The sequence below is a fragment of the Trachurus japonicus genome, chromosome 1 (assembly GCF_045865225.1).
Source record: "Trachurus japonicus isolate A0001 chromosome 1, Traja_1.0".
NCBI classification, from domain to species: Eukaryota; Metazoa; Chordata; class Actinopteri; order Carangiformes; family Carangidae; genus Trachurus; species Trachurus japonicus.
Genome location: NC_140907.1, coordinates 22,999,700 through 23,018,915, shown reverse-complemented (window position 1 = coordinate 23,018,915; position 19,216 = coordinate 22,999,700). Strand labels below are relative to the sequence as shown.

General features: G+C 45.4%; 1 protein-coding gene across 3 annotated transcripts in view; it reads left to right on the top strand.

Annotated features, from left to right (window-relative positions):
• Positions 1-18,787, top strand: part of lef1 (lymphoid enhancer-binding factor 1) — a 45,001-nt gene extending 26,214 nt beyond the window's left edge. The window contains exons 5-11 of one of the 3 annotated variants that reach the window (XM_085780690.1): positions 2,312-2,402; positions 4,345-4,464; positions 5,344-5,506; positions 6,332-6,439; positions 8,300-8,348; positions 8,992-9,033; positions 17,224-18,787. In XM_085780690.1, coding sequence (XP_085636816.1) covers positions 2,312-2,402; positions 4,345-4,464; positions 5,344-5,506; positions 6,332-6,439; positions 8,300-8,348; positions 8,992-9,026 — 566 coding nt within the window. In that variant the 3' untranslated portion in view covers positions 9,027-9,033; positions 17,224-18,787. The remainder of the gene's footprint in view (positions 1-2,311; positions 2,403-4,344; positions 4,465-5,343; positions 5,507-6,331; positions 6,440-8,299; positions 8,349-8,991; positions 9,034-17,223) is intronic. The other 2 variants (XM_085780706.1, XM_085780698.1) reach the window with 2 other exon arrangements.
• The last annotated feature ends 429 nt before the right edge of the window (positions 18,788-19,216 follow it).

Here is a 19,216-nt window from a genome sequence, read left to right as displayed (position 1 = left end):
CATGCGCACATGCATGCGTTAGATTTCAGAAACTTGTTGTCATGTACTACAATTTATGAGGTAATACTGCTACTACTTCCACTTGACTCTTTGTGTCGGTCCGTAGAGATCCACTCAGTTTCTGACAAACACAGCAGAGCAGTTTGGACCCCTGGAGGACTTTTCTTCTTACTATATTTGATCTTTGCACTCAGACGCCCAAAAGAAATCCATGTCCAAGCGATCCAGTTGCAGAATTAGCTGCCAATGATTTCCCCAGGCATATTCATGTGTGTGTGTATACCAGCAGAGCTAAGCTGAAAATGCTTAAAACGAATCCTCTCTTATTCTCTTTCTTGCTGTCTCTCTCTCTCTCTCTCTCTCCCTCTCTCTCTCTATCTCTCTCTCTCTATCATATCGACCAGTTGATGCTCTGCCTTCCTTAGTGGGCTCAGACTTTGATCTGCTCGTTAATTATGAAAAACAATCATGGATTTTCTCATTATGAGCTCTAATATGCACAGGGCCGCAATGTAGGATGGAAGGTTGAGGGTGTGTGTGTGTGTGTGGGGTGGGAGGGGTGGGGGGGGTGGCTTTGAACATTTTACAGTTAAACCTTTTTTATATTGTATTTTCTCTTTTTAAAAAAAAAAAGCATGATATGTGAGCGCTAATTTGAATACAGATTATTTCCAGGGGTTTACAATGAAAATCGTGTCGGTGTTGCTTGTTTTCAAGAGGAAATGCAAGTGTGAAGCACTGTTTGGGTGTCAACAGGAACGTGTGAAAGAGAAGGGGTGGGGGGTGTGGGTGGGGGTGAGTAATTAGGCACCTTAGGGATGTGAGTGACAAGGTTAACACGCTGGGTCTCTCCTCTCCTCCCTCGCTGCCTCACCCCTATGCATCCTTCCCTCCTGCCCTCAGGAGGGCCCTAAGGAGTGTTCGGTGGTGGATTAGTGGGCAGGGGGTAGTGCTGCGCGCGCTGTGAATCCAGCGTTGCAACATTGGCTTTGGAGATATAAGCCCCCCGTTCGCCCTGTCTCTCAGGAGGGAGGCCCCTTCAGACCACAGCCTGGAGAGAGAAAGAGGGAGAAAAAGGATAGAGGCGAGGGAGAAAAGGCTGGCTCCAGCAGGGATTAGAAGATGGTGCTAATCTGGAGGCATTTGCCCTCTTTTTTTCTTTGCGAGTGTGTGTATGTTTGAGCACACATGTACTGTAGGCACATTCCACTTGAATGTGTATGAACGGTATATTACTTGATATCTGCAGACTTTAAATCGTGTTATTACTTAAACCAAAATGAAAAACAAAAAGGTGTAACGCATTAAGACCTGGGCCAACGTAGATTTTAGTTAGATTTCCACTTCATCCTGCAGTCTCGTTAAGTCTCCTTACAAAAAAGAAGACCCCTCGACCTTGAAACCCAGTCGGAGCCGGGGAGAGCTGGAGATGGAGCAGCTTAGTCCTGAAGATCCACCGACAGTTAGTCCAAGTCAATCCCGTGTCTACAGGGAGAGCTGCAGCCTCTGCCACAAAGAGGAAGCTTCAATTAACCAGCTTAAAGACGCTGTAACACACTGGAAGGAATCGAGCTAAGCAGAGAAAATATGATCCTTTTCTCTACCGGTTGATAAGATGAGGTCAAGAGACGCATGTTCAAGCCCCGACGTGTGTCTGTAGGAGAGCAGGAGCAGGATGGGGGAGAAAAGGTGGAGGTGGAAATGAGTGATGATGAGTTTTTCAAACAAGTGCTTAGAGGTCACGGACCAAGCAGTTTTGGAAAAAAAGCTTACGAGTAAACCGTGAGCTAAGAGTTATTTTATTTCTGTCAAACTGTAACTTCCCAGGTTAGGAATGAATGTTCAGACACTATTCATCAGTGAAAAACATGCAACAGTCCAGCTTTTTTTCTCGCTGATGAGACTCCAGTGCAAAAACAAAAGGCCGTCGTCGACCAGCACTGACCACAGATCTGGTACCAGTGCTCCGAGGAATGTGACCGTGACTTTTCTCAACAGTTTTTTGGTCATTAAAAAAGCAGCAATGTTAAATGTCGTCTTATTACAATCAGCTGCACATGAGGGTGAAATAAAATACCACATTATTTAATTAAAACAAAGTTATGAGCTAAATCAGAACATGTCCGACCAAAGAATATTAAACATGATCCAATAAAGCGTTTGATGTCAACATTTGAAACTTGCCAGGAAACTCTGAAAGGAAGATGATGGGCACGTCTTGGTTTGTGCTGAAAAAGTATCAACATGCTACCATGCCCTGTGTTTGACTTGTTCCTGCAGTATCTAACAGTGTGTGTGTCTTTTTTCTTAGGAATGCAGAGGCATCACCCCGGACCAGACATGACCAACTTCTACTCCTTATCTCCTGGAGGAGTCGGGCAGATCACGCCACCGCTGGGATGGTGAGTCGCAGACAGCAAGTAAAAACAAAAACATGCATGGTTGATTCGTGTAAACAGGGAGCAATTACCGTCCTGTCTCTTCACATCAGATGCACACTGACACTAGTAGTAGCAGTGTGTGTGCTGAGCGGAGGGAAGCCGGCCTGCAGCAGCAGCAGCAGCAGCAGCAGCAGCAGCAGCCTTCACAGGGAGGTCTGCCGCTGGCTGTTTCCTGCTGCGCTGCTGCGGCTTCAGCCACACCGCTCCTCTTGTGTGCCCAGCACATGTCAAACACATCACCGCATACGTGCCCCCGCATAACCATATGGCTGCTTAACCCCCCCACCCCACCCCACCCCACCCCATCAAAGGTTTTCTGGAAGCACTTCTCTCTCTCTCTCTCTGTCTGAGCTTCACTTCATGTTTGCAAAGTATTTTTTTAAGGGATCTTTTTACTTGTGTTCTCTCTGCCTTCTCTGACTGCATCCTTGTCACTTCCATTTCCTGTGCCATTTTTTTCTCTCCTTTCCCAACATGTCTTACCTTCTTTCCTTCTACTTCCTCACCGTCTATTTCTGTGTGATGTTTGCAAAGACAGGGCTTTTCAGGCATACACTGAGTGAAGCCAGATGTAAGGTGCAAGATCAGGCAATGGTTGAGGCCCAGACGGTCTCCTCCTGCTTTCCTCTTCAGCTGAATACCTACAATATGTTAAAACCCATTTTGATTTAGGAACTTATCCTAAACTTTCCCACTTTCCTACCTTCTTTTCTTTATGAGGAACTCTTCTGATTTGGGGTCTTGGTCATAGTTTGTACTCTCATCTTTTCTTTATATAACAAAACAAAACAAAACAAAAATCAGCAACCAGCAATTGAAACTTGGCCACAACGCGATGGAGTGAGTAGTGGTGAAACAAGTGGAACGAAATGGAAAATGGAGATACTGACTTCTTGCACCCTCTGGTCTGATGACAAGATGAGATTAAGACGTGACAACGGCTGAAAAGCACATCCAAAGATTCTCTCATGTGTTGTAGAGCTGTATGTTTTTTTAAAAAAAAGGAGTTTTGAAGAACCTTGAATGACTTCAAATCGAATTTTAATAAAAAAGGAAGAAAGACCACAGTACGTTTCCCTGTCACTTCCACCTATTTCGCCTGAACTTCATAGTTCTTGAGGTGCAGCGAGAGGCCAAACATGAGCACAACTCATGGAAACTTGGAAGTACCTGGACTTCTAAGTTAGTATTCAGTCCTTGGAGCTTTAGATTCACAATAGAGCAGAGTGCACAACGCTCATGAAATTCCCCATATTATCATATAAACCAATGTTTGCCAACCTTTTTTTTTATATACAGTATATACGAGGCTCTTGACAGCTCATCACAGCCTGTATTTCATGTAAGTCATAAACAGTTGAAACATTTTAGAGGTTTGAATGACTTTACAGTCAGGAAAGAAGCAATGATTAAAGAAATGTCCAAAATACAAACAAGAATTTAGTTTTGTATCTAAACTAAGTAATTGCTGATATGACTGTCTTAACATCTGGAATGTAGGATGTGTGTGATCACTTTCACTTGGTCCAGGATAATATTATTATAATTATTATTGACTGCTGCCTGTAAGCCAGACTGGCCCTGAGGGACATTAAAGCTTTACTCCACTACCCCGCTTTAATACTGCAAGGAAGAGGCTGATGAAATCGCTGCTATAAAAAGATCCAGAGCCAGAAGAACTGCAGACAAGAGCTCTTGTCAGTGACCCTGTTCCCATGAGCCTCTCTGTCAGCCAAAAAAGTGTCTTTGTAAATATTGAGCATTGAACATTATGATTTTGTGTCCTTGTCTTCCTGCTGTCACTTTGTTTTCACACTTTAGCGGAGCCTTCTCCTCCGTGCTTTACACCTTCCTTTGTCCCGTCTTGGTTAATTACAGTGCATGTCGTCTGCTGTTTTTGCAGGTTCTCACACCACATGGTGCCTGGCCCCCCAGGTCCCCACGCCACAGGGATCCCCCACCCGGCCATCGTCAACCCACAGGTCAAACACGAGCCACCGCATGAAACAGACATCATGCACATGTGAGTCGTGCAAACACAAAATCATCAGACACTCTCTTCTCACACTTTTTTTTTTTTAAAGCACTCTCCCCTCACCTCTCTATCAGCAGTTTTTTTCTGAGATGACATACTTCCAGGTATTTGTGCACTCCACCACTACAGTAGGCCATAGCTGAACAAACCCTCTGTCAGAGCCTTGTTCTCTTTCCCTTGATGTGAGCAGATAGGCAGCGAGGGCCCGTGCTCTACTGATAACAGGCCTATGCTTCATTTGGCCTCAGGGATCACAACACACTTAGCCAGCAACAGATACAGGTCCTAGATTAGTGCTCGGATGAACTGAATTCACAGCCCCAGTGTGTGCAGTGGGAAGTGCTGCGAGCGCCCTGAAGTGGTTATCACTGATATTTCCATTATTCATGGCCATCCTCCATCGCACCAAGTCTGTGTTGGAATCAAAAAGATTGTTAGAAAGTAAGTCAGGAGCGGAGGAGTCAAGTCTTTTTTTTTTTTTTTTGAGTGTGTGAGTTTGAGCATTTGGTTTTAAGCGATTGGCAATGTGCTGTGGACAAGAAGAGGTTTGGTTGCCATTACTGGTGAAGTAATCTCTCCGCATGAAGGGCTGCAACTGTACAACTGCACATGATTAAAGAGGGAAGGGGCCCATGGCGTGGCAACCCCTCTCACGCTGCCTCACCATTGGCTAAGAGCAACCAGACCCTCGCTGCTTTTGTCGCCACTGCGGCACCGCAATTTCCCTCTTCTTTAGCTTTTCTCTTTTTTTTTTTTTTTTTCATTTTTCTCATTTTCAAACTATTTTGTTTCTTCCTCATATTCCCCCCACTCACCCACCCACCCATGTCATTTTCTTCCCCTCTTTTTGTTTCTTTTTGGTCACAGGAAACCCCAACACGAACAGAGAAAGGAGCAGGAGCCCAAAAGACCGCACATCAAGAAGCCGCTAAACGCCTTCATGCTCTACATGAAAGAGATGCGTGCGAATGTGGTCGCCGAGTGCACGCTGAAGGAGAGCGCTGCCATCAATCAGATCCTGGGACGAAGGGTAGGTCACATAGGCAGCGCGCTCTGACACAACGGTCCCCTTCTCCCCCTTTTTGCTCTAATTTATCTTTTGCGGATTGGCTTAAATCACCAAGAGATCACAGTTCAAGCCGTGAGGCTGCATGGACGGACTTTCCAAACCCCAATTAGTTTAAAAAAAAAAAAAGGACAAAGATTCCTCACTATTAACATACAGCCGTTTTATGAACTAGTTGTGATTATTGTCGTAATGATTGCCCCAGCCAATTACTTCCCTCTCAGCGACACAGATACAACTCTTGCTTATCTAAGTGACATTTAATCAAATTGGCTTTAATAAAATATGCCGGGATAATGGCACGGTTGTAAATGACAAAATTTGTTCCTTTTGAGGATTGGGAAAAGAGAGGAACCACAGAGCCATGTTAAAAGCCTTAACGAATAGGCCTAGCGGTTGAGGCAGCCAGCCACAGCAAAGCCTAGTTTGTGGCCTGCATAGGGTAATTGCTCGCTGACATAGTTTGAATAAAAAGCGCTGCTAAATTGGAACCAGTGTTTTGATATGAAATCAAAGTTTTTCCCCTTCTCTTCTCTCCCTCTCTGACTCTTGCGCATGTTAATCTCTTCATCATGTTTCCCTCTCTTCTTTGTCTCTCTTTTATCCCCCCCTCCCCTGTTTCTTTTTCTTTTCTTTTTTCAACCAAACCTTTGGAAGTTAAAAAGGATTTTTTTTTTTGCCTTTACCAAAACACCAGCACACATCTCTATGCAGGGAACATGCAAGTGCATGCCAGTAATTGACTGTATGCTATTTTTTTCCCCCTTAATCTCCTTTGTACTGAAACAGTGGCATGCTTTATCTCGGGAAGAGCAAGCTAAGTATTATGAGTTAGCCCGCAAGGAACGGCAGCTCCACATGCAGCTCTACCCAGGCTGGTCCGCTCGAGACAATTATGTAAGTATCAACAGAACAGATTGGCAGAGGTGCGCCTGCGTGTGTTTGTTGGTTCCTGTTGTTTGTTTATGTCGGTGGTGCATGACATGTTCTTTAAATGGCACACAGTAATCACACACACACGCTAATTCACACTAGTACGCTCCATGCTAATAGGGTCCATTTGTAGACCCCTTTGTTTCAGCCTAATGTGTAATTCATAACACTGTGATTCACTGCTATATTACCATCCACACTAAAATGGATTGTAGTATCATGGACATTATTATTGCCACAGTGAGTGAAAATTGCCTGGTAATGGTTATGCTAGTCTTTGATGTTCCATATCGGGCGTGGAGCTTTGGATGTAGAAAGCAACAGTTAGACTGAGTTGTGTGGGCTGGATCGCACATACAGCGTTCAGCAGCAGCAACCTTTGCTCCTCCAGCTGCCCATTTTTGTTTGTGAATGTGGGAGGTTCATCTGGATTTAAGATGCAGTTTGTTTCTTGTGGTGTCTATCGCTGTGTATATGTGTGTGTATGTGTATGTGTATGTGTATGTGTGTCTGTCTGTGCGTGTGGCTGGAAGTTGTCAAAATCAGTCTTTTGAGTATGTGGTGTGTATGAATTTGTGAGAGAGAGAGAGCACCAGCCTTTATTTAAAAAGTGTGGCTCCGGCACTCACATTCACTCCACCACCAAAGTGCTTTGTGGTGTTTATCTGCCTCCCCTCGGACACCGGCAGCATCCCTCCCCCTTTCTGCCTCCACTGCCTCCACTGCCAAAATGCCTCGCTGAGAGAGAGAGAGAGAGAGAGACAGTTTCGCAGCTCTGCTCCCAGTGCAGCACAGCGCAGTTAAAGATACACTACATCAGCCAGTGACACTTAGCCCAGTTCCCGTTTCATTCCCAGCTTTGTTAGTACAAACACATTTGACGGGTAAGAGAGGGGGGGAGAAAAAGAGTAGAGGAATTGCTTTTCTACTTGGCATGCTGGAAAGATAAAGGGAAATTATATGTTTAATGCAAAAACATTTCTCACAAATGAATTTTGTCTCCCTGCGAGCACCGCTCTGTGACCCCTCCCTCAGCTGTATACAGGCAGCATATCATGCCTGGAGACACCCGAAATAGGTAACGCACTGGCATTGAGAGCGTGTAGCATTCACAGTTTTGCTGTGTACCCCCTCTCTCATCCTTTCTCTCACCCACTCTCACTTAGTCTCTCTTCTCCCCTGTCTGCCGCAGCAGTAGAAGGCAGATTAGCTCATGAATAAGTGGATTAGCAGACTTTGCAGCAGGAAACCAAAGTGCTGCTCATATTTGACTAGGAACGACTCGACGCTGCTATCTATACCTATAGTCTCCCCCCTGGGGATTTAGCATAAGCTATAAATCCTTACAAACTCCCACCACCTCGCTGGAAAACGAGTGGTGCTCTTCACAGCCATTGAGTTAGACTAGCCTAATTACACTGAGCATTTTTAATTGCACTTCATGTTAATGTTTGTCATTAGAGGGACTTCAAAGGTAGTGGAAATCTGACACAGGCTGGTCACATCGGTGGAATAAACTACCGCAGGGATGGTCACACACACACACACACACACAAAAAAGGGCCTAAAAATGACATAAAGTAAACCATTTAAAACCAGTCGAGAGCAGGTAGAGCACTTAAGACTCCTATCAAACCGAACTCTCTGGTTGATCCGTCCCTCTCAGCGTGGCAGTTTGCGGTGCGAGTCCGGAGTCCGAGGGATGCTGGTCAGATGCCCAGCAGGGGATGAGTGAACATGGCAGTCAGCAGCAGGATATCAGAGTGGTCTAGTGAGCGTGAGTGCTGGAGCCACACTTTATGTGTTCCTCTGTATATTTTTTAGGGAAAGAAGAAGAAGCGGAAGAGGGAGAAGATGCAGGAAACGGCCACAGGTAAGAAACAGCCACTGCAGTTTCTACTCGCTCTTCTTTTTTTCTTCTCCTTCTTCTTGTCTGTTGCATCTTGAGGTTGTGACTTACACCATCTTCCCCCTAGAGTACACGTCATCTTTCTTACTAATGCACACACTGTATAAAAGCACTAATCTCCCAGTAGACATTGGCACATCGAGGTATACACTAATGTCAGACTTATGTCACCTTCTATCCTTACTCTGGCTTCAGCACACTTTTTCCTCAAAGACTTTCTTCATATACATCCCTTCATTCATCTGTCCCTGGCCTCTCTCTCATCCCTGTCCTCATATATTACACCTACTTTGGGATTAGTCTGTCCATTCTATACGACTACTTACCGGTTCTGGGCTTTTTGCACTATTTGTTTGCTTGCTGCACTTCAGTATGTCTTTCTGCTGACCTTGTTTAGCTGCGGTTTTGAGCTTCCTCTTAGCACTGGAAGTATAATCCATTGAGAGTTACACCTTAAGTAAAAATGTCAAGCTTTTCTTCCTCCTTTTTTTTCTGGGTCTGTACACTGTGCAGGCCAAATGGACGGTAAACATCTGTGTCGTCCAGATACTGTACCTCAAAAAAACAAAAACAAACTATTTTTAAAAAAAGATGCAATTTTCTGCAGGTACAGGCCAGAGAATGAAAACGGCGTACATCTGAGAAAATGGTAAGACAACCCCTCTATCCGCTTCCTGTCTGGTCCAGTTCAGTATATGTCAAGTCTTTTTAAAACTGCTAAACACTGATTTGAGAGTATGTACTCACAGACTAATCCTAAAAAGGTCCACCCTAACCTCGCCACAGTCATTGTGTCAGCGGTGTTGAGGCTTGAAGAGGGATTGTGCTTTGTGTGTGGAGTTTGCTCAATGGCCTCAGCACAATAGGCATTGGATTCTCTGCATGTTCGTGTGTATTTGTGTGTGTGTGCTGAACTGGTCAATTCAATGTTTTGTGCTTGGATGAATGGTCAGATGTTGTGTCAGCAGTTTTGCTGGCTTTTTTAAATTTTATTTTAATTTTTTTTATTCCATCATGCATTAAAAGATGTCCAAAAAAAGTGGTTTTGAAAAACATTGCTTAATAAATCAGACAGCTCATCCACTCAGTGTTTACTAAATAATACATCTGAAAGCAGTTAAGCAAGCCCACAACATTTTTTTTTTTTTTTTTACTGCTGGTGGAGGCTAGGATGTCAGCCCAGCCCAGCTCCATATGGACTACATGTGTTGTCTCCCTCTGCATCTCTGAGCAGCAGAACGGGACGCGGCAGCTTGTTTGGCAGGAACTTAATGAGATGCTATACCTTAATACGATTTCATGGTATCTGGGGTTTCAGGGTGTCTATAATGCTTTCATAACAAAGGAACTCCTGTGGTCGTCTTTTTTTCTCTTAACATGTGAAAGATATGTAGAGACATATTGATTCATGTGACCTGTCAAACCCTCTCCGAAGTGTCACCTGTCCCCCTTTTTTTATTTATTTATTTATTTCTGTTGAAAGGATTAACTTTCCTCAATGTGTGGCGAAGGCAAGTCTATTTTCCCCCCTCTTTCAATCTTCTTTACTCTCTCTGGATCTCTCTCTCTCCCTCTCTCTCTCTCTCTCTCTCTCTCTCTCTGCCTCTCCCTCCCAGTGAGTCTGGTAGCATCCTGTTATTCCGCTCCCTTTCGGCAGCAGAAAAAAGCCCGGCAGATGTGACAAATCTGGTCTTACGTCAAAATCGCCCCAACCAGACAAAGGTTTTCACTTGATCGATTCCTGACCCAGTGGCTCTCCCTGAACCCAAAATTGGGCAGCTTTTCTTTTCTCGTTTTTTTTTTTCTTTCTTTTCACCACAGCCAGTTTTTCAAAGCGCGCAGAGAGCGAGCGCTAAAAAGCACTTTATCTCTGATCCAATAATTAGCAGCGCCTAGCCGCAGTGGGATGGACACCCTTGCTGATTCTCAGTGACAGCCTTAAACTAATATGCATAATACCAAGGATACTGCCACAACTCCCCAAGCCCTCAATTTATGCAGATCCCAAAGAGCTGGATTGAGGTTAGCTTGGTGTATTCGCCAAAAAACATCTTTTAAATGAACTCGTTTGTCTGTTTCTTTTCATCTGCCCCAGCCTCTACCCCATCTGTTTCTAACCCCTGTATGGAGAAAAAAAAAATCTGGAAGGAAAATCTGTTAATGAGTTAATTCTGGAGACACAAATTTGAACACCTTTTCTTTTTAGAGCGAGCAGTTCAAACATACAGTGAACATTAGATTTTTATTTTTAGCTCTTGCACAGTCATAATGAAGAATATTCAGCATAACAAAATGAAATGCTTCAGTCTAGGTAGGTTTTTATGGAGGGGAAAATTGACTTAATACATTTTCATATTAACATATTTTATGGCTGCTGCTTAGTTTTTTCTGCCTGTGAGGCAAACCAGGAGTTGAGTGGTGGAGCAGTGTTTTTTATGGCTTGACGTTGGTTCCCTTTTGTTATCTTTAGCATGTCAAACACTGGGCCCGCCACACAGCTGGCTCTCACCACAGTGGAACAGCACTCTGAGAAGTCATTACTCTGACATTGTAAAATTAGGGTTTCCTTCTCTCTCTCCCCTTCATCACACCGTCCTCACCCCCTTTCCCCTCCTCACTCTGACTTGAAATGTGCACTCCTGCTCCTCCTCTCCTCACTCGTTCTTTTTTGGCTTCTCCCTCTCTTGCTTCTTCTTGCACTGTTAGCCTTTTGTCTGACTAAGCCCACTGATTCACAGCCTTTGAGATAGTTATCTGGCCGAGACACATACATGCCCTCGAGGCTTTCTTCCGTTCCAGCCACTGCGCATTTTTTTCACAGGGGGGAGACACTCCTAAACAAAGGTGGCTTTTTAATTTTTTTTTTTGCTGGCGGAGTTGCAAACAACGGCAAACTACCATAAAACTGCATGTGAGTCATCCCTGCCCAGACTTTTTATGAAGGTGCTCTTTTGTCGACATGCAACACGGACGTCTTTACGAGTCAGTTTGCCCATATGCTTGTACCAGGGGTTGCATTTTTTATTTGTTTTTTATCACATGATCTAGAATATCTTGGCTTAATTTAAAAACAACACAAAACTGGATACTTGGTGGGTGCATCGGGGGTCATTTTCTAACCACATGTCCTGATGCAGAAACATGAAAGAAAGTGTTGTTGAAGCAGGAGCTTTGGTGGTGGTGGCTACTCTCTCTCCTCTCCTCTCTCTGTCTCAGCCTTGCCCCGGCTCTGCTCCCTCTGATGTGTGCAGCCAGAAGTCAGCTGTCAAAAGACTTTGATGAGCGAGGAGGGGAGCGAGTATGTTAGGGAAAGAGAGAGAGAGAGAGAGAGAGAGAGAGAGAGGGAGGAGGGGGGAAAAGGGAGAGCAAGAAAAGGGCCAGAAGAAAATCCCTCATTCTCGGGAGGTTCTGAGTTTACCCGATCTCACTCGACTGCCACTCATCCTTCAGTCTCCATCCCTCATTTCTTTCCCCTCTTCTCTCTCTTTATTTGATGCCTCTCATCGTCTCGCTCTCTCTCAGACCCTCATCACTCTCTGTGCATTTCACACACGTGAGCAGCCAGCCACACACACACACACACACACACACACACACACACGAACCCCAGCTGCAATTAGGCAAGATTCAGCGCCTGCCTCTATTTCCCGAGTCGTTTCAATTTGGCACCGAGCCTCCAGGCCACTTGCGGCACAGCCCAGTGCCTCCACACCCCGCCTTATTAGTGACCTGGGATAATTGGGGAAGGAATCCGGATCACGCAAAAACTGACTCTGGGTCTCGCTCTGAGCAGCGAACAGGAGATGAGAGGATGTTTTTAAAACTGTACTTGTTTTAAAAGTTATTGGTGGGAACATGGAGGAAAGAAATTTGGGCTAAAATCAGAGCGACGCCCCGGCTAATGTTTCTGTGGGGAGGATGTAAAATCGGAAACGTTCACCCCAACAGTCCTCCCGTTCTCCCACTGCCCTGACCTCCACAAAGCCCACTCTGTGAGGGAGAAATAACCCTCTCAGCACTTAGCATACGGGCTTCCAGAGGGTGGCAGTATGTCAAACTCCATGTAATTTAAGCACACATTTGCGGTTTGAGCTCAGAAGTACAAATCTTTTACCCTGACAAGGTTGTCTCACCCTTATTTCACACTCCTGAGAAAAAAACCCAAAACATTCATACCAAGGTAAAACCCTCTTAAGTGTCTGTGTTTACATGGGAGAAAATGCAGCCATAGTGCTCCCATTGTTTAGACTGGAGCTTGAAATTTGTTTTGATTGAGTCACTTGCCTGTTTTGTTGTGGTTTGGCCAGCTGCAGTAACAGTATGAGGGTCCAGTGCCTTAGTTTTTTTTTTTTTGTCATGTCTTCTTCACTTCCTCCCTTTCTCTCCCCGTCTGTCCCACTCCACCTCCACCTCACCCCTGTGGCTCCTTTAGGCATTGCATCCCCCCCTTTTCTGTTTTTTTTTCTTTTTTTGGGAGAGGCGGAGATATACGGCCTTACACAATCCCCCCCCTCCCCTCGTGAGATGCCTATCTCTGAATGAAAGGCCTCCAGGTAACATGGGGGCACAGACAGGAAGAGAACAGTGGGGCTTGAAGGGAGGAAGCTGTGTTTATTTGTATTTTTACTCTAGTCAGTCTGGCCATTGTTGAAGCAGGCAGAACCTCATCCCCAGCTCTCTCTCTCTCTCTCTCTCTCTCTCTCTCTCTCTCTCTCTTTTTTCAATCTTTCACTCATCATTTTCTGCCTCTTTTCCCTCGCTCCTCCTTTTCCTGCTCCTTCTCCTCCGTCTTGACGGTGAATGTGAGTGGCGGCGGAGGAGCCTTTGAAGTGAGACCACAGCAGAGGGAGCAGTCATTGTGTAGGCTCTTTGAATGTGCTGCAACCACCACCACCACTACCACACTCCACCCCCCCCCCCCACCTCCTGACACCCCCCCACCCCCCCCCCAGCCTGCAGCGGCTCAGACTGAGCTGTGCGGGGGCACACGGCCAGACTTCAGCTGCCCGGGCCCCCAGCGATGCCGCCATTGATGTGGGCAAACCCCCACCCCCACCCCTACCCACACCCTCCTGTGCTCCCCTAGTCTCACCCACACATGCCTGAGGTTTGGGGTTTTTGGTGCCCCCCCCCACCCCATCCTCCCTTCTCCTCCCCTCTCCTCCCCTTTCCCCCTTTTTGACCACAACCAGTCTCCACCCTTCCTTTACTCTCCAACATTTAACAGTCTTTCCTTGCTCTTGCTCTCTCTCTCTTCACCCTTTCTAGTTTCAGCCCCTACTGGCCGACTTGTTAGTTGCTGATGGCCCCCGTGGTAAAGATTCGAGCCCCCCTGAGCCCCACTTTTGATTGGATGTTAAAAATTTCAAAGCATTTCCTAAGTGGCGATTTCTTTTATGTTGAATGTCTCAGAGGTGAAGGAAGTGCTGACAGTGCAGAGCATTTCGTTTAAAAGACATCGCCTTCTTCGCCTTCCAGGTGTTTTTCTTTTCTTTTTTTTTATTGCCTTGCCTGTTTTATTTTCCTCTTGTCTTAAAGAGCAGCACTGCCACAGTTTTATTGGGGGGGGGGGCTTTGAAAAGGTGTCACCGTAGCCAGCTGTGTGACACAGGCCAAGGTCACTGCCAACACTTGTCACCACAGCAGACTCTAATCTAAATGTGTGGACACTTCCTTCACCAGAGCTCGTGGTGCGTTCGCTGACCTCAGAGCCTGACGTAACAAAGGGTTGGCACCGTCTTTCATCTCAGGTTGACTGAAAGCTTCAACCCGCGGCCCCTTTGTATTTCACTTTAGTGTTACATTAACCCAACCATGGTTCTTGTTACTCGGTGCCGATTGTACTAGAGAAAATGAATTACAAGTCGGTGCGTTGCAAACTGTTGAGCATCCACTGGTTTTGTTTCTGAATATCTCTTTTTTTGGGAGGGGTGGAGGAGTTCCTACTGTTTACAAAAGGAAAGCATTTCTTGTTTTGGACTTTGAGAACTTGTGATATGCATTTTAATAACGTTTTCCAAAAAAAACAACAGCACATAAACAGTTAATGGAACTTCGATTATTTGTGAGACTTTTGAGACTCTTTCCAGTTGATTTCAACTGGAGAGGTAACTAGATGTTTTAATTTACTTGCTGCGATCTGATAACGGTCGGGGATTGCTCATAGGAAGTCCAGTGAGGCAAGAAATATGTGCAGTGTGATAATCAGACAGGTTGTTTACAAACCCTGAAACGACCTTTTTAGAAGTGTCATCATGTTCCCACTTCTGAATAAAGACTGAACCAATGAAAATAAGACCCGAGTTGTAATAAACAGGAGTCATCCTTCAAGACGGATCTTTCTAGACTTGCGTTGCTCTCCCTCTCCCATCAGTCTTTCCCTCCCTCTTTCTCTCCTCCAAATCTCCCGTCCTCTCTCTGCCATGGTAAAGTCTGCACCTCAGCCTGAGCTGGAGACACCTCTCTCCACTTGGCTTATTTTTAGAGTAATTTGTCGGCGGTGTTTTCCTTTTTTAATGGCACCAAAAGAATCCCAGAGCTCTCCGTGTAAGGGTGGAGGGGAGGGAGGGAGGGAGGGAGGGAGGGAGGGAGTTGAGGTGGGTGGGTCGTGGGTTTGGAGGTTAAGGGGCTATAAGGCGGGTGGGCCCCAGCTGCGGGCGCTTTGATTTGGCCTGGGAGGTGAAAGCGGCGATTGAGACGCGAGGCTGTGCCAGTTATCTTAACCTCCCACACTTCAAAAGCTGGGCGAGAGCTTGTCCGACTCCTTCCCCCCCGCCCCTCTCCCTCACTCTCCCTCCCTCTCTCTCTCTCTCTCTCTCTCTCCCTCCCTCCTTCCCTCCGTCCCGTAGAGGGAAAGGAATTGGGGGAGAGAGAAGGGGGAAGACTAAACCTTCGCTAGCCGTCTGAACAGAGGAGCGTTTCATTTCCTGCAAAAAAAAAAAAAAAAACTCCAGCCGGCATTCCTGAGCACTAATGTAGAGGGAGGAGGAGGAGGAGGGAGGGAGGAAGGAGGGAGGGAGGGAGGGAGGGAGGTGAGGGGAGAGGAGAGGAGAGGAGAGGAGAGGAGGGGTCAAGTTGCTCCTGAATCCCAGTGTTTGTGTCGGCTGGACCTTGTGAAGCGCTGGCCTGCTGCCCCCTACAACCAACCACCACGCAAGCACACATCCCTGCTGTTACCACCAACCCTTCTTTTTGAAACACACACACACACACACACACACACACACACACACACACACACACACACACACACACACACTTCTTGCCCGCAGCCCCTCAGGCCTCTTCCCCAGGCAGGAAGGGCCAGCGCTTTTCATGTCTGTGGTGGGGGAAGGAAAAATGCTCCCCAGGAAACAGGGTGCAGTACCGGGCGTGCGGGCCCAGCTTTGAGATCCTGGGATGAAAAGAGGGAGGGCGGCGGAGGTAAATAAAAGCGACAGGGGCTCTCTCTCTCTCTCTTTCTCTCCGAGCGCTGTGTTCCTTTCAGTTTCTGCTCCGTGCAGCTCAGGGTCAGCTCTCCTCGGGAAAGGTGGCCTCTGTCCTGTTCCCTTTTATCCACATGTGGTAAAGCAGTCTGCAGGATGGTGTGTGTGTGTGTGTGTGTGTTTGTGTGCGTGCGCTAAGACTTTGGAGTGTTAAGATGCAGCGAACAGCAGGGCTCAGCTGACTTCTCTCCTACAAAAACACACTCTTGGCTTTGCCACAAGGGAGAGGCAAACTAATACCGTTTCTTTTCCTTTTTTCGCCTTCACAAAACATCCATCTTTTTAGTCGCAGGAGGCATCCATCCACCTCTGTCTCTGCCTCTCCCACTTTGATCACAGATTCTATTTGATGCCGCTCTGGTCTAAAATAACTCTCCTTGGCTTGTCAATAACTGAAGCTAACTCTGTTATGTTAGCTCAATCCTGGATCACGAGAGGGAAAAGAACACTTTTTGCAGCTTTGACAAACAATTTCCCTGTCAGGCGGGAACGGGGGCCAATTTTAGGGAGAGAGTCCTTGTGAAGTGGGATTGAGCAGTAAGGTACGCTGCTGCAGCATCCGCCTGCACTGCACCTGGACTCGCAGTTTGGTTTGTGTAATTATCAACGGTTGCTCCACGACGTCTACGCTTGTTTTAACCGTGCTGGGTCAACGTGGTGATCCTCCAGCGCCGAGAGTATTTCCTCATCTTGTTTTCCCATCGCCCACCTGCAGCGGCAGCCTTTAAATGTCAACCAGAAGCTATACACAATCGAGGCGTGCTCGCCTTCAGAGAGGGAGAGGAGGAATGAGTCAAGTCAGGGGAGGGCACACAAGTGCGTAGCATTGCCAGCTGGGTCACGGCAACCCCCATGTTGGACTAGATCAAAGCCAGACCAGCCCACATCCTGTCACTGACCTATAACCCCTCTGTAGTTCAGCGCTTGGCTCGACACTGCGGCTTTCATTCAATCAGCTGTAACATTAAGAACAAACAAAAAAAAAAGAAAGAAAGAAAGAAAAAAAAAGTAATGATTGATTATGTAGACGGTAATGCTTGTAATTTGTCCCTTGCTGATGTGGGGAGGCATGCTTGCACGCTGAGACACTTTTGACTCATTCTGATTCATCTTGATATGTCTGGTTTTGGTTAATGTGACGTGAATGTGACCCCGTGTTTTCAGTGTAAGGACTGCTGATGTGTTTCCCATGGAAAAACTTGTCTGATTTTCCCTTTTTTGTGTACAGATGCAGTTACTTCATAGTTTGTGCAGTTGATTGATCGTCTTGTCTTTTGTTCTCATCTGTGTTGTTTTTGTTTTTTTTCCCCCTCCTTTTTGTTTTCTTTTCTTTTTCTCTTTTTCTTCGTCTCCAGGAGGAAAACGGAACAATTTCTCCACATGCAAAGCGAAGGCAGCAGCTACGGGCCCTCTGCTAGAGATGGAGGCCTGTTAGATTCCATGAAGACCCTTAAATCTCCAAACTGAAGCCTCCAGTTCTCAGAGGACCCCCCACCCCACCTTCCTCTCCTCTCCTCCCTTCCCTCCCCTACCTAACCCCTACTCCCTTTTCCTCCAACACAGTCACATGCCACCACCACCACCACCATCACCACCACCAAAAAACACTTCACTGTTTGACTCTACTCCCTTCCTGAAGGCGCCTGCTGTAGAGACACTGAACTGAACCAAGACAATCATGATTAAGTAGGAGCACCCTCACGAAAAAAACACGTCCTCTCACGGAAAAACCCCTGAAAGCATCAAATTTTGACGTCTGTGGTTTTTTTTGTCAGTTTCCTTTACGAATCAGCTTTACTGCAATCCAAGGCACTGCACTGAAAAACAGCAGCAATTTTGATGTGTGCACAAACTTCTTGTCCCCCCCCCCTCCCTGCACCGCCCCAAACTCCCCCTAACACCTGTTTCTAAGTTATTGTAAGTTATTTGTCACCTCTGTTCCTTTGTATAGTTTATTAGGCCGACATTCACTTCCCCCTGAATATCCCCCTACCCTTTCTCTCTCTCTCTCGCTCTCTCACTGGATTTTTGAGACCATTTGGGGTTTCGCCCGACTGACCAAACACCTCTTTTTAGACTGCACTAAGGAAGATGGAGGGATCTCATCTTGTCTAAAGAAACGTCCTCAAGACGCCATTTTAGTTCGTCGCTGACCAGTTGGTGCAAAAAAGGATCAACAATTTTGATTTGCTTTTCATTTTAGACTGAATTTTATTTTGAATGCTTTTTTTGTATCTTGAACCCTTGTTTCAATTTCTCGGTGTATATTTTAGTGATTTTTTTTTTTTAATATTGTTTTTTTTTTATATAGTGGTCTATATGAAAATAAGCTTTGGACACAGGAAAGCCATTTTTCTTGTTGAAGCGTCTTGCAGAAAATTAAAACTTAAGGCTTCTTTTGATAACTATTTGTAACAAATAGTGACCTCGAGTCTTGCTCAGATGTAAAATAATGCTCAGTATGTGTACTTTTTAAAACTGTCAGGATATGTCAATTTTCTTGGTATTTTTGCAGGCAACATTAGGACAAAGGCGAGAGTGATAGCTCAGAGGCCTATATTTTATTGTTCTAAAACATGACAAATGAAGCAGATATATATATTTACCCCAGCACTTGGCAGTCTTTCTTTTATTGCAATGGACCTTTGTCTTTTCTCTCTGGTAGCTAATAGTGTGGTCTTTAGCCATGTTGTTTATTCCATGCAAGCATCTCTGTAACATTTTGATTTTAATGCTCTATTTTAGTATTACTTGATGAATTCCTTTTTTTTATTATCATATTTTGGGTCACTGTCATCTTGGTAGAGCATTTTGCTTCCCAAGTGGTCATATTTGAACTGTTTCAACATGTTTTTTGTTTTTTTGTTTTTGTTTTGATTTTTTTAAGGAAAAATAAAAAGGCACCATTGGCTCATGTGATCACTTGTGTGGTGGAAAGACCAGAGCTAGAAGTGCCAGATGTAACAGCCTGCATGTGTCATCCTTGGAGATTAAAACTGACAGTGGTGTCACCTATTGGTGAGATGAAGCAGGTAAAATGCATTCAATACAACAACTTTCAACAATAATTTAAAGTCCAAAAACACACAATGCTCAGGGCTGCATCTGTACAGTATTGCAATGATAATGATTTAAACTGTTCAACTGAGATGATTTCAATGTTCAAAAAAAAAAAGAAAAATTCTGGAAAAACTCAAAATGTCTAAAGGTAACAATTAAATTTTAGTCCAAAAAGTCAACAACATTTTTTGTGAGAGAGCCAAGATCAAAGGAACATCTCATTTATACACAAATCTGATTTGTGCCTCTTGAATGTGGCCATATCAAGTAAAACAGCGCCACCTTGTG